At 46.9% G+C, this 14,189-nt stretch overlaps 1 protein-coding gene across 1 annotated transcript in view; it reads right to left on the reverse strand.

Moving 5' to 3' along the window:
* Window positions 1-11,105, reverse strand: part of Shc4 (SHC adaptor protein 4) — a 95,153-nt gene extending 84,048 nt beyond the window's left edge. The window contains exon 1 of the mRNA XM_031371753.1: window positions 9,858-11,105. Within this exon, the coding sequence (XP_031227613.1) occupies window positions 9,858-10,442 (585 nt within the window). The 5' untranslated portion in view covers window positions 10,443-11,105. The remainder of the gene's footprint in view (window positions 1-9,857) is intronic.
* Window positions 11,106-14,189: the final 3,084 nt, after the last annotated feature.

Below are 14,189 nucleotides of genomic sequence, written 5' to 3' on the forward strand. Positions count from 1 at the left end.
CATCACTAGATAGGAGAGAAAAAAGGATAAAGGAGAGAGACAGAGAGGCAGAGAGAGATAGAGAGATCCCTGAATCTAATGTTTTCCCTTTTGTTTCTTCTTTGAGCATGGCTACTAACAAACCACAACCCACCCCCTGAGCAGCCACCACCCCCTACCATACCTAGGAGGCCCAGCATTTCTGTACCCCAGAAATGTTCCCAGAATTCCAAACATCACATCATTGCAGAAACCATCTGCAGCTGGCAAAACCACGCCTCTGCTAGAGCAAGAGGCAAACCATAGCCAGCTGCTGTGAAATTAAAACAAAAGTGTGTTCTTATAATATTTCTGTTATTTTAAAGAAACCAAAATTCCAGAATTCTCACTGCAGTTGAGAGCAAATTACATCTTAGCAAACTTTATCCAAATTTGATAAAGTTTGCAAAATTCTATGGAGATGTAAAGGGTATTCCAGAAGATACGAGGCTATCATTCAGAAAAGCAAAACTCACCCATTGGTGGTAGTAAACACTTTTAATTCCATCACTTGGGAGGCAGAGGCAGGAGGATCCCTGAGTTCAAGGCCAGCCTGTTCTACCATGTACATTCCAGGACAGCCAGGCCTACACAAAGAAGCCCTGTCTTGGAAATAAACAAGAACAAATAAATAAAATAATAGCCATCACGAAGAAAAACATAAATTAAGTCATTTTATCTTAGTTTGTGACAGGTAAAAGTAAAAAGAAGGGGCTGGAGAGATGGCTCAGTGGTTAAGAGCACTGACTGCTTTTCCAAAGGTCCTGAGTTCAAATCCCAGCAACCACATGGTGGCTCACAACCATCCATAATGAGATCTGACGCCCTCTTCCAGAGTGTCTGAAGACAGCTACAGTGTACTCACATATAATAAATAAAAATTAAAAAAAAGTAAAAAGAGTGAAGGGAACTTACAGCTCCTAAATAAAGGGACGGGCCCTCGGTGAGCTGTCAATCACAACTATGGGTCAAAACATGACAAAAGCTGCCTTGTAGGCCATGTTGACAAACCATGTGGCAGAATTGCTGACATATGACATGTGACACGTGACACTAGAATAACTTATCTGACTGGGTTGGCCTTGACCACCTCTTGCATCAAGCAGGGTATTGGTGTGTCTACACCTATACAGAAATGTGTCCCTAGACCAGTATCTTCGATTGTGATCTGTGGGCTCCCTGGGGTCTCCTATGTCTGCACTGCACCTTCACTCAGCAGCCATTCTAGAATCTACATAGACATTGCCCACGTGGAGAAGGTGTGAATGCTGGATTTCATTTTTTAAAAGTCACTCTATGAAAATAGGTCAAGGCTGGGCAGTGGTGGCACATGCCTTTAATCCTAGCACTTGGGAGGCAGGGACAGGCGGATTTCTGAGTTTGAGGCCAGCCCAGTCTACAGGATGAGTTCTAGGACAACCAGAGCTATACAGAGAAACCCTGTCTTGAAAAACCAAAAAAAAAAAAAAAAAAAAAAAAAAAAAAAAAAAAAAAAAAAAGGGAAGAAAGAAAGAAAGTAGGTCAAAATCTTGGTAAAAAAAAACTACTTTGTGGTGTCAAGTTGTCTTCAAAAATAATGCTAAGTTGGGAATAGCTAAGACTATTCATATTCCAAATATGAAGTGGGCTCTGCCCTCATCTGCTTTGAAGGTGTCTGCAAGAGCTTCACTCTAGAGAGATGAAGAAGTGTAATGGAAATGCAATGCTGAGGGCAGAATTGCTCAGAGAAAGAAGAGCACTATGAACCACTGCACCAAAAGAGTATCAAAGAATAGGCCTTCTATCATGCAGCATTAAGAAGCACTCTGGTTTTTTACCACTTTGAAATCACCTACAATCACTCCATGTAATGGTCAGTTGGTATGGGCAATGAAAATGAGTTACGTATGCAGGTGTGCATGCAGGTCTGTGAAGACCAAGGTCAAGGTCCAGTGCCCTCCTCTCTTGTTCTCCACATTATTTTTTGGTACAGCTTCTTTCACTAAACCTAAAATGCATTGATTGGCTAGGACAGCTGACCAACCAGCCTGAGGAATTCATCTGCTTCCCTACTCCCCAACACATACACACACACATTGGGGTTATAGGTGTGTGCTACCACACCCAGCTTTTTGCATAAATTCTAGTGGTCGGAACTCAGGTCCTCTTGTTTGCAAGTCAAGGACTTTACTGACTGTGCCATCATCTGACCTCCCTCTAATTAAGTTTGAATTATATAGTTAATCATTTTCCAATAAATAGCCCAAACAAACTCCTTTCAATGTTGCTGTGACCATTTTATGTTAACTTGACACAAGCTAAAGTCATCTAAAAAATATGTGTCCTTAAGATCTAGCTGTTGAGCATTTTCTTAACTAGTTATAGATGTGGAAGGGCCCAGCCCATCGTGGATGGTGCTATCTTTGGGCTGGTAGCTCTGGGTTCTATAAGAAAGCAGGCTGAGCAAGCCATGGGAAGCAAGTCAGTAAGGCTGACTGGCCTGGCCTCTGCATCAGCTCCCGCCTCCAGATCCCTGTCCTGTTTAATAAGTTCCTGTCCTGACTTCCTCCAATGATAAACTACAGTGTAGAAGTGTAAGCCGAATAAAGCATTTCTTCTGCAACTTGCTTTTGGTCATGGTGTTTCACCACCGCAATAGTAACCCTGACTAAGACAGTTGCTGAGGAGAAAGATCCGATTTCTAATGTTATCTTTATAGCACATGATCTTCAAGGTTTTTTGTTGTATGCCCTGTCTTCCCCTTAGCTAGAGGGAATCTGCAACCTCAGAATAGGTTTGTGGCCTGTAAGTCAGTTGTCAAAGTTCCAACTGCATTTCCCAATGAAATGCCAATCACAATGGTGGCAGGACATGAGACTTAGCATACTGTTTTAGTCGCTGTTCTATTTCTGCAAAGAGATACCATGACCCAGGCAATTCAGGATTAGTCCGTTATCACCATGGTGGAGCATAGTGGAAGCATGGCAGCACTCATGACCCTGGAGTAATAGCTACATCCTGATCCAGAGACAGAGAGAAAGAGAAAAAGAGACAGGGGGGTGGGGGGGTGGGGGGGTGGGGGGGGCGAAGGGCTTAGCAAGTCCACACCTATTCCAACAAAGCCATGCCTATATGAGCCTATAGGGGTTATTCATATTCAAACAAACTGCCACATGCACACCAGCCTAGCCTCTGAATGCCATTTAGCCCAGAGTGTGCCTGAGCTATGATAAAATCTGCTGCTAGTGTGGGCATACTTGACCTTGCTGAAAGTGCGCCTAATCCCTGAGAGGTTGGGAGTAGGAGGTAGAGTGGGAAAGGATGTGGGTTCAGAAAATGTGTGGGTTTGAGAGAGGGGAGAGAAGGAAGAACATGAGACCCAACTCGGGCTGCAGCTTCTAGGAATCCCTAGGTTATTCCTTCCATCACTATTAGCTCCTGACCCACAGTTTTATGTGTATAAGAATCCTGTAGAAGGCTTAACAAAATGTGGCTTTCTGCCCCACCCCCACCCCACCCCCGCCTCAGATCTCCTGGTCCAGGATGTAGGCTAGAAATCTACATTTACAACAGATGTAGAGGCTCCTTGGAAGACATCTGGAAATAACACAATGAAGAGTCAGTAAGATAAACAAATGTCTTCACTGTGCAGAAGGTTTTTACTCTATTGCTCTGAGGGATCAGAACAGAGACTTGGAGAAAGTAGGTTACATTAGGGCTAAGGGAAGGGACATGGTCAGGTACCAAGGTCAAATTTAGTCTCACACACACACACACACACACACACACACACACACACATATACACACATACAGAGAGAGAGAGATAGAGATAGAGAGAGAGAGAGAGAGAGAGAGAGAGAGAGAGAGAGAGAGAGCCTCTAATATAACTATGTATAATTAGACTTTTGAATGTCCACCCTTCTCTGTGACAAGTTTTATACAAAGCTGTTTTACATTCTTTTCTTGTTTCAGCTTGTCCCTAACCACATGAGAAAGTTTATCAAATTTAAGCAAAATGTATTTAAATTTTTTATTGCTCCCAAACGACTGATGTACAAAGTAACTTCTGACACACAACTCCTTTGTGACTATGGACAGCTGGTTCCAGAATCCTGCCACATCTATAGGAAAGAAAAGGCTGTTCCCACAGAGGAGGCAGGATCCCTCCCTCAGGTCTATCCCCAAGAACTCTTTGTCTCGCTACATAAAAAAAAGAAGCCCTGTGGTGTTCACTCCAAAAGGCATCTCAGCTTGTCTATCAGGTTTTCTGTTTTGGAAAATGAAAGATAAAGGGGTTGGAGATTTCATCACACCAGCATGCCACAGGCAGATGGATAAACCTAATCATCTTTGGGTACAGACACCCAGTGGGGGTGAGTGGGGCTGAGGGGAAGGGGTGTAGAGCCACCTTGACCTGTAAGGGAAGTACACGATGCAGGTATTCTCCTGGGGATTGAACTGTGTTTTGGGAACCACGGTCGGTTCGTCCTTGTAGCATAATATTGAGTGGAAGTCATGCACAGGAGTAACAAATGGTGGTAAGAACCGCCGCACATTGTGTCAGTCTGCTCTGACATAGACACACACCAACCTCAAAATGCTCCTTAAACAGAGTACAACGGGCTAAGCCAGTGTTCTTTGGAGCCTGCTAAGGTTTAGATATGGTTTGAATATGTCCTCAAAGATTGAGGTGTTGAAGCCTGGTCAAAGTGTGGCACCGTCAGTAGGTGATGGAGGCCTTTGAAAACTAGATCCTGGTGGGTGAAGGGGACAGAGAATTTGGTCTGTGGGTGTATTCCCTTGGAAAGTTTTCATAGCATCTCAGTTCCCACAAAAGTGAATTGCTATAAAAGAGAAAGCCTGGACCATAAATCATCCTGGCTTCTTATCTCTCTAGTAACCTCTCTCACACGTTTACTCCAAGATGCCATCTATCACCTTACAATAAAGTTGAGGGTCCCTTGCCTGAGACCAAGCAGATTGGGTGTCCAGTCCTGGATTTGAGCCTCCAAAGGTGTGAGTTGAGTCAACCTCTTTTTTTAATAAACCATTCCACCATTGGGTAATTGTTACAGCACCGGCAAGCACGCTAATACAGGCTCCCTGCCACTCTTCCATGCTCTCCTTTAATATCTTACTAATATTTTAAGACAAATCTCCTCTAAGAAAAAAGTTTCCATTTGGATCTTTCAAAAGCACACCCACCGTCTTAACCAGGTAGGGCCGCCTAACGGGGCACATTTAACAGAAGGAATTAGGAGACATAAGCTGAGGTTAGGAAACAAGAGTGTTACCCAGTTATCTAGACTCCAGAACTAAGGAGATGTGTGGTTTGTGGCAGATACTCACAGCTGAGTCTCCATGTGCTCCACTCAGGCATAATAAACCTTTCCTGCCTCTATGGTGGCAGCCAGCTAAGGGCCACACAGCAAGAGACAAAGATCACTCAGTGTGTCCCTGAGGCCATTCCTTCTACTGGCCACCAAGAAGCTACAAATAATGTCCTCCAGGAAACTCTAATAACAGAGATCCTGATAATAGAGATGCATGGAAATGAAGTCCTGGATGCAAACTCTTAAGACCGCATTTGGTTACAACTTCTGGTTTTAAATAAGGGCAAATAAAGCCCCTCATCGGGTGTGTGTGTGTGTGTGTGTGTGTGTGTGTGGGTGTGTTTGTGTGTGTGTGAATTGACTCACCCAAGGTCATGTAGTCAGTTAATATGAGAGCCACTGCTTCTAGCTCAGTCCTCTAAAGAGAAAGGAGACCTGGAGCCACTTAAGCATAGGTGCTGGGAGATAGGAGCACCACCCTTTGTGTAACTCCTAGACCTGGGCTCTTCCACAAAGACAGAATCATAAATTCATACGTAGTATGGTAGACTATATCCAGTTCAGACAAAGAAGATTCAGAGTGGTAGCTTATTGGCTGATGAACCAGATACATCCTTAGACAGGGAACATATTGGGGAAGGAACAGGCTGTCCTCCTTGTATGTGTGTTGCAGGAGGAAATTATATTGACAAAGGACAGGAAGGAACCCCTCAATCCATGCACAGCTGCTGAACACAAGAAGGCCCGTGTGAGCAGACATATAATTAGGATGTGGTCCTCTGATTGGAGCAGGCTTAAGCCAGCTATTCCTGCCCATGTAGGAGAGAATTTGGCCATGGGCACCAAGCAGAATGCCGTATGAATAGTGGCACCAGGAAACACCAAGAACCACTGGCACCTATCAGAAGCTGTAAGAAGCGAGGAAGGACTACTCTCACAGGCAGACCTTTGGCAGAGAGCTGGCCCTTTGAGCGTTTTCATTTGGGGCTTTCTTTTACTCCTTTTAAAAATGTATTTGTTTTTATTTTATATGTATTTGTGTTTTGTCTTTATGTGTGTCTATGTAAGCATTGGATCCATGGAGTTGCAGACACTTGTGAGCTGCTATGTGAGTGTTGGAAATTGAACATGGCTCCTCTGGAAGAGCAGTCTGTGCTCTTACACTCTGAGCCATCTCTCCAGCCCCCTTCTTGATCCTTTAACTCAAGTAAAGTCCTGTTGTATAAACCACCCAGTTTGTGGCCCTTGCCACAGGAGCCCTGGGATGCCAGTCTGAAGCAATACTTAGGAGAGGTTGGGCAAAGTGAGGAGTCTATAGTCATGCAGATGTGCAGCCTGGCCAGATGTATGAGCTGATCCCGAGAGAAAGCTCTCCTGCATAGCATGACCCTTCATCTACCTTGCTCCATCAGAAAGCGTCTAGGCAATATGTCTTGGGGTGGGGAGCTAATGAGAAGAGAAGGGAGTATGAGTGAGACAAACCTGGATGAGAACCTTGGATTGTTCTGGGCACCTTGAAGACTAATATGAGTGTTTGTTGACAAGTAAAGTACCTTGCGAAGGACTCAAAGACATGAGACTTTGTGTTACAGCCAAGACAAAAGTCACTATTTCACACTATGCAATGAACTTCACACCACTCCAGTATTTTACCCAGACTAGTGTCCCATTCCTAGTTTGGGATCTCACAAAGAATAGGTTCTTAGGCCACCTCTCCTGAGAAACTTCCAAGAGAACCAAAATATGAGCTTAAACAAATGTTCCTTAAAAAAAAATAAGCATTTAGGGACCATAGAAAATTTTTGATAGCATTACTAATTCTACATCATAATACCACAAGAAGAATCACTTTTTACAAAGGTTGCTTAACCCAAAGCCAACTCTAACTTAGGGTAGATGGAAAATGGAGTCTCTGTTGCAATGAATGAAGACATCATCACAATGTTGATTCTGACCCCAAGGACCCAGTTCTCTCCACCCAACTGTCTGCCTCTCCGTTGACTCTGCTGTCACATCTCCAAGGCATCACTCACATTTGAAACAGGACACTAACTTCCACGGGAACAAGATCATTTCTGATGCTTAGGGTTAGTCTATTTCATTGACCAACATCCAACTTCTACAACAGATCCTGTAATGTGATTGGTTCATAGTATGTGTAGGTCAGACACATGAGTAACTGGAGTTAGACAGTAATAGTCACATATGTGGAAAAGAGGTGGAACGTGGGGGCTTCTTTACCTACAGCTGCTGCACCTAAGTCCTCACTGGCCCATGCTCACTTGTCATTAGGACATTGCTTGACCCTTGCCTGACCTGATCTATCACCCTGCTCAAGCTTTGCATCTCCATGTGCTTATTGCTAAAGACAAGAGCACAGTGCAACCATGCTGTGTCTTTCTCAGAATGATATTTTTCGATGAAAATTAAGAGGCTGGTTCTTCTTTTTTAAAAATTGGTTCATATCCCAATAGAATTCTCAAGGACAGAATGGCAGCCAGGGCAGGACCCTATGGGAAGAGAGCTAAGAATGGTATATAGGAGACAGGAGTCCAGATCTCGCTCTGCTTTTTGAGTTGAAAAATTACTCCTCTGGGCTTCCTTTGAGACATTTTAACTTGATAACATGACAAATGAAGCCCTTTTGTCTTTCAAGTTAGGGTCTGTAAATATTGAGATATTTTAGGTTTTGTGAGAAAAGCAGCTAAAACCAGAGATGCGCAACACAATATCCTAGCAAAATTGTGAGTTCATTTGGGTTATGGGGTCAGCATTTCTCCTGGAGTAAGTTATTACCACTGTGAGAAGCCAGCTGGTGTCCTCATTAAAAACCCAGAAACACTGGGAAGGGTACCTCCCAGAGAAAACAGGCATCGTCCAGCAACACTCTTCACACCTAAAATTATACAAGGTGTGTGAGTGTGGGGAGCCGGCAGGGATACAGGACAGAAGGAAAGGTGGGACTGAAGGTAGGAATCTGAAGGCGATAGGCAGGTGCCAAGAGCCCAGGTTTGGGAATCACTCCAAACCATCAAGGGTTGGCACCCTACAGCTTGACAAGTGTAATGCGCTTCTGGACTTTCCACAAACACATGCAAACTTGACCACGGTGCCATACTCGCTGTGGAGGGCAGGAGCTGGGCTCCCCATGCTTATCGTCCTTAGAGGCGGTAGGCATCGATTTACCAAGTCCGCTCCACGCCTGTTCTCTCTGCAATCCCTCCAGCATCCCTCAAGCCTTCACGAGCCTGATGCTGTCAGTGTGCAAAGCAATCACCCACTCTGCTGCCTTTGGTTCTGACTTTTTAAGATCAGTCAAAGCTGGGCTGATGAGACCACTTACCTGTACGCCGGCTCCTCTAGATAGCATTGTTTGTTATCTGAGAAGTCAAGTGCAAACTGATGAATCCCCCTTCCCAATTTACCCTACTGACTCTGGCATCCTGACTATCATCCAGGACTTAACTTTAGAAGTCCCTCTTCGTTCTCTAGTCTTCGTCCTAACTCACCTACACCCTCTCTGAAGAACAGCCAGCAGTCTCATTGGCCTCGGGGATTTCTTCCTGCTTCAGCACAAGCTAAATAAAGCATCAGATGAATATTTTAAAACCTATATTCATGATATGCCTGCAAACCTATGAGGATCTTGTGCACCAGTGTTTACAGCCTCTTCACTTGTACCTTGAAGAGCTTTGACGACCTCCCTTTCTTCCCTGTTCTAACTGGTTCAGTCCTTGAGGACTGAGCTAGCCATCACCTCCATCTCCCCACACCCTCTCCAGGACAAACTCTAAGCCTCCTCAAAGACCCCACAGTGACTTTGATCCTACTCCTGTCCTGAATCAACCTTTCTATCATGGACACACCTCATAAATCTCAGAACCCAACTACATTCCCCCCTCTCCCATCCCAGGTTCCCTGAGTATTCTCACAGTATGCATCAATTGATGAACATTGATGCTCTTGTCTAATCTATCATGCATGCATGAGTTGAGATCTGAAAGCTCTAAAAGATAGATGCTCCATCTCTAGTTACTCAGATCTTGGTTGGGCAAAGACAGACACAACATCGACTTTAGACACAGTATGAATCAGATCTACCTCCCACTGGGTTGGTGAGTGCTAAGGCCAGCTCTAGTTATAACACTCAGGACTTTGCTAAACTTTCAAAGGGCTTGTTAAATGTCAAATTAAAAAAAAAAAATTTAAGCCAAGTCAAATCCCTTTTATACCATGCGCCCCAGGTTGCCAGAGATTGCCATCTTATCTGTCTCTACGAGAAGCTATGTCTGCACCAACAGCTGCCCTCTGGTTAGCAACAACTCACGGCGGCCTTGAAGCAAAGTGGATCTGACTCTTGTATGTGTCAGATCCCCGTAGGAAATCTCTAAGGCCAACTCTCCCTTCAGTTGATCCAACGGAATGTCTTGTAATCTAGAGTCCAGCCAGGTTAAAGAGAAGCTCCCGCAGAGAGCACAGCTGCCCTTCCTGTGAGTGCTCAGGGAGCAGGCCTTAAGGGACTTACCCTCACACAGTAGTTCAGACCGTTCCCCAACAGGTGCTGCAGAGAGGGCCCATCCTGCTTGCTCCTGGGGGCTGGTTCTCCAGGGCCAGGCAGTGGGCAAGGATCAGGACGCAAGGAGGTGGGCCTGCGTCCCCCCTGGTCCGGATCCGGTGCAGGAGCAGGCCCAGTCCTATTTAGACTGGTTTCTGGGGACGCTGGGCTGCTTGGAGTCTGATCCTGGTTCTCTTGGAGCTTCAACCGGGTCACTTGTTTCGTACCCAAGCAGAAGGTTTTCAGACCCAGAAAAGTGATGGGGTTGGCCAGCTTCATGCTTGCCATACGGGGAATCAAGGTGCACAGCGCGGTGGGACTCTCCTGGCTGGGCACAGTGGCATCTTCAGTCGGCAGGTGAGGGGCCAGGGCTGGGTAGGGAGGAGGCGATGAGCCCTTGTTTCCAACGGAGCCTCCGGGGCTCCCTTCATCCAAAGACGTGATGGACTCGTTCCGAAAGCGGCTGTACTTGGTCCTGTGAAGCATCCCCAGGTGCCCAAAGAGTCCTACATACAGCGTGAGTCCTGCCTGGCTGTCCTGGCTGCGTTCTCGCATAGCCTTGGCAGTGCTGAGACGGGACACCGCAGCCTATAGTGCCTCGCAGTCCGGCAGACCCACACCACAGTCACCTCTCACTTCTGCTCTGGCGGTCACCCGCCCGGGTCCCAGGCTGCTCAAGGATGACAGTCCAGGAGGACGCCTCCCTAGCTCTGATTGCAGGCCCTTCCAGGCCCTGGCAGAGGCCCCCGGAGTGCGCGGGGGCGGGTGGCGGGGGTGTCCTCGCCCCGGAGTCCCGTCCCCCAGGCTGGGGCAGCGGGTGCCACTACGACTCTAGCCTTAGAAGAAATATTTACCCCCTTTCCCTCTGCGCACAGGAACTTTCAAACCTGCTCCCCTCCAGCTCCCACGGGGCGGGGCGGGGACTAGCCCATTAACCCTTTATTTGTTCCCGTGACTGTTCATTTCAAAGGGAAAAATAAAAAAGCACATAAGAGTCAAAGGCCCTTCTGTATGGGCTGGGGTTATGACGGCTGCCCTCTCTCGGAGGATCTTGGTTCTGGGCCACCAGCCAGGAGTCCTAGCGACGGGCGCTGGTCCGCATTGTTCCAGCAGCTTGAGGTCCGGGCATCCTCGGTGCAGCTCGGGTCGGATCCCGGCCGGCCCACCCCTTCTCAGGGCGCCCTTCCCTCCCGGACCCTCCTGCAGTCCTTTTCAGGAGGAGCCTGTGCGCAGCAGAAGGCTGAGTTGAACGGATGATACCCAGGCTGTTGAAATTTTTATGAATGAACTTTGCCGAATGAATTTCCCTCGTTGTGTGAGAGCTAATAAATCTGTGAATGGAGCCGAGAATAGCTGTAATTGACTGACCCGTTTGGGGCGGCGCGGGGGTGGGGGTGGGGGGTGCTACTTGGTTTTCATCCAATCAGGCTGCAGCTTCATGAGTCATGCACCGTGAATATACTAACTAGTAGCCGGGAGAAACGAAGCCGGGCAGAGAAAAGGGAGGGTAATTTCTGACGAATGGGTTAAAAGTAAAGGCAATCTTTGCTCCTGGATCGTCAGAATGCTGGGAATCAGAAGGTTAAAAATCGATTTTCCTTCTTGTTAAGATGGGGAGGGGCGAGAAAAGAGCTAGAAATTAGATATATTGTTCCATGGACATTAGGGCATATGTTACACGAACAACTCTTGTGCGAAGCCTAGATTCATTTTTCTTAGAAACATTTTTTTTTAATTGATTGCCGCCCCATCTTCCGTCTGGTGCAATTTCCTGAACCCATCAAATGTCCCGGGAAGACGACCGTAAAGGCTGAGCTCACAGGAAGCCGGAGCCCCAGCTGGGCAGAGGAAATGCAGGTTCATTCAGGAGCTGAGAAGAGCGAACTGCCGAGACCTTGGGGTGGGGGGTGGGGTGAGATTCTCGGGGAGGAAGCAGCTGAGGTTGCATTTCTCTACGAGCCTTGGCTCTAGTACCTGAGACTATTCATGATTTTGAATACTAAGGCGGTAGCCAAGAGATTCTGGGAAGAAGGCCACCTCACCTTCTCATTGACTACGGGCTGCCTTAGAGCTCCAGTGCTCTGGACTTAGCCTGAACTCCGGCGGCCATCCAAACACAGGTTTGAATGAAACCAGTACTGGTGACCAGGAGACCACGGCGCCTCACCTCAGAGCTTCCTTTGTGCTTAGGCTCAGTATGGCTTTTCAGTATCTTGCCTGACAACTTTGTGAGCTTTTTCTTTCCCCTGGAAAGGCCTTTTGTGGCGTCCTGTGCCTTCCTTCCTGACTTCCTTTTTTGCAGCTCCACATTTGGCAAACACGAAGGGAGTGGCTAAATCAGAACCCATATGCCAGGGACCTAGGGAGACAGGATGGGTGAGACTGAAGATTCCGCTGGGTACCTCTGACGGCTGCGCATGCTTCTCTTTCATCTCCGGCTTCTTCTGGGTCCCTCCTTAAGTCTGCCATGCCATAGTGACATCCCACTATCTTGAGAGAAGTTCCTGAGAGTGGTAATGGCCTTGTCTATGAGTAGCAGCTAATGAATGGCATGAGCGGGCTTATGAAATAGCTACAATCCCTTTAAAGCCTCGGCACAATGCTCTAGAGAGTACCTGCCTCCCGAAGCATCCTGGACAGCATTTTTGAAAAGGCGGCTGGAGAGATGGCTCAGCAGTTAAAAACAAGTACTGCTCTTGCAGAGGACCTGAGAGGGTTTGTGTCAGGCAGTGCCTCTAGCTCCTGAAGATCTGATATCCTCTTCTGGACTCCATGGCAACCTGCAAGCAAACACACACACACACACACACACACACACACACACATTTAAAAACGGCACACACCTATACTTCAAAAATAATATGATAAATTGTTAAGATAAATAAGCAAATTAAAAGCCATTGACACCAGGGTGTCTCGATTGAAATAGTGTTCCCAATTGTTAGAGTACACTTTGTCATCTTAGGCAACCAAAAAGAAAAACTACCCCAAAGTAAGGGACACCAAGGAAGGAACACTGTCTCAAGAAACTATTCCCAATGCTCATCTGTGCCTGGGGGTGCCAATGACTCTGACATGGCCTCAGGATGCTGTTCTGTCTGTATGTCTGAGTGACCTAGAAGGCCCTCCTATGCAGCTCTGCATTGTGCCGGCCAGAGCAGCATAATAGGACACTCTAGAGGCTGCAGGCAGAGCTAGGTGGACCAGCTAGATGGGAAAGCAAGCATGACTCTGTGAGCCACTTCTCTGTCCTAGGAACCTGGAAGACATTCACCTGCAAAAGCTGAAAAGCTGTCCATCTGTCCAGCAGCTCTGGAGATGGCTGGCTAAGAAGGTAAATGGGTGGACAAAGGGACCCATAGTTCATCTCCCACTAAAGACAGAAACAAATACAACACTAAGTAATATTCACTGGAGCTAGCCCACCAGCTAGTACCTGTGTGCCCAGTAGTATTAACAACCGTAGGCACAGTGCCCGTCTTATTCGTCTTATTCGAGTACAGACTTTAAGTGCTAAGATTTGGCCTGTTGCTATATATTGTAATGCTAAATTCTGTACTGGAAGGTCTAGGCCTACAAGTGAATTCTCACATCTACAGGCTTTTGTTGTGTAAACCTTGTTCCTTGATTTAAAGTGATTGGTTAAATAAAATTGGCTACAGTCAACTACTGGAGGGGTTATAGGTAAGTGGGTCTTAAAGTGGCCTGGTTGGGGATGGATGAGACACCAGGAGGAGAAGAAGGGAGAACAAGAGGAGAGGAGGAAGCCTCCATAAGGGAAGACGGACCATGAGCACGTGGCCAGGAGAAACTGCAAGTATCTGGGGTACATCCCTGGGAAGGTAGCCAGGCCAGCAGTTGGGAGAGTAGATTAGGGGTGACCCCCCCCCCCCAGTAATTGTCAAAGCCAAATAAAATAAGCATAGTCCGAGTCTCACTCATTCATAAGCTAGCCGGGGATAAGTCTAAATTGGTGGTACTACAGTAAAGGAAAGCAAGTCGTGCAGCCTGGTGAGCAACGATGGCGCCGGACAGACGGCTACGACGGCTACTGGACCCACTGCCTCCTGATGACCAGAAAACCCACATCTAGGTTCTGGCCCTTGTTGAGACCGCAGACTCATGGCTCTCTGGTGCTCTAGCAAACAGTTGGGTAGGAGGGAGAAGTGGGGATTTCTTCTTACAGGTTCCAGTATTGTGGAGATGCCTAACGGGAGTCTGCCATCCCTGGCCAGCCAGAAAGTAACTGCTCTGCCACCTGCTGCTTTCCTGCCTCTACTCTGCAAAGCTGCCAGAGACAAG

Source organism: Mastomys coucha, unplaced genomic scaffold (genome assembly GCF_008632895.1).
Source record: "Mastomys coucha isolate ucsf_1 unplaced genomic scaffold, UCSF_Mcou_1 pScaffold15, whole genome shotgun sequence".
NCBI classification, from domain to species: domain Eukaryota; kingdom Metazoa; phylum Chordata; class Mammalia; order Rodentia; family Muridae; genus Mastomys; species Mastomys coucha.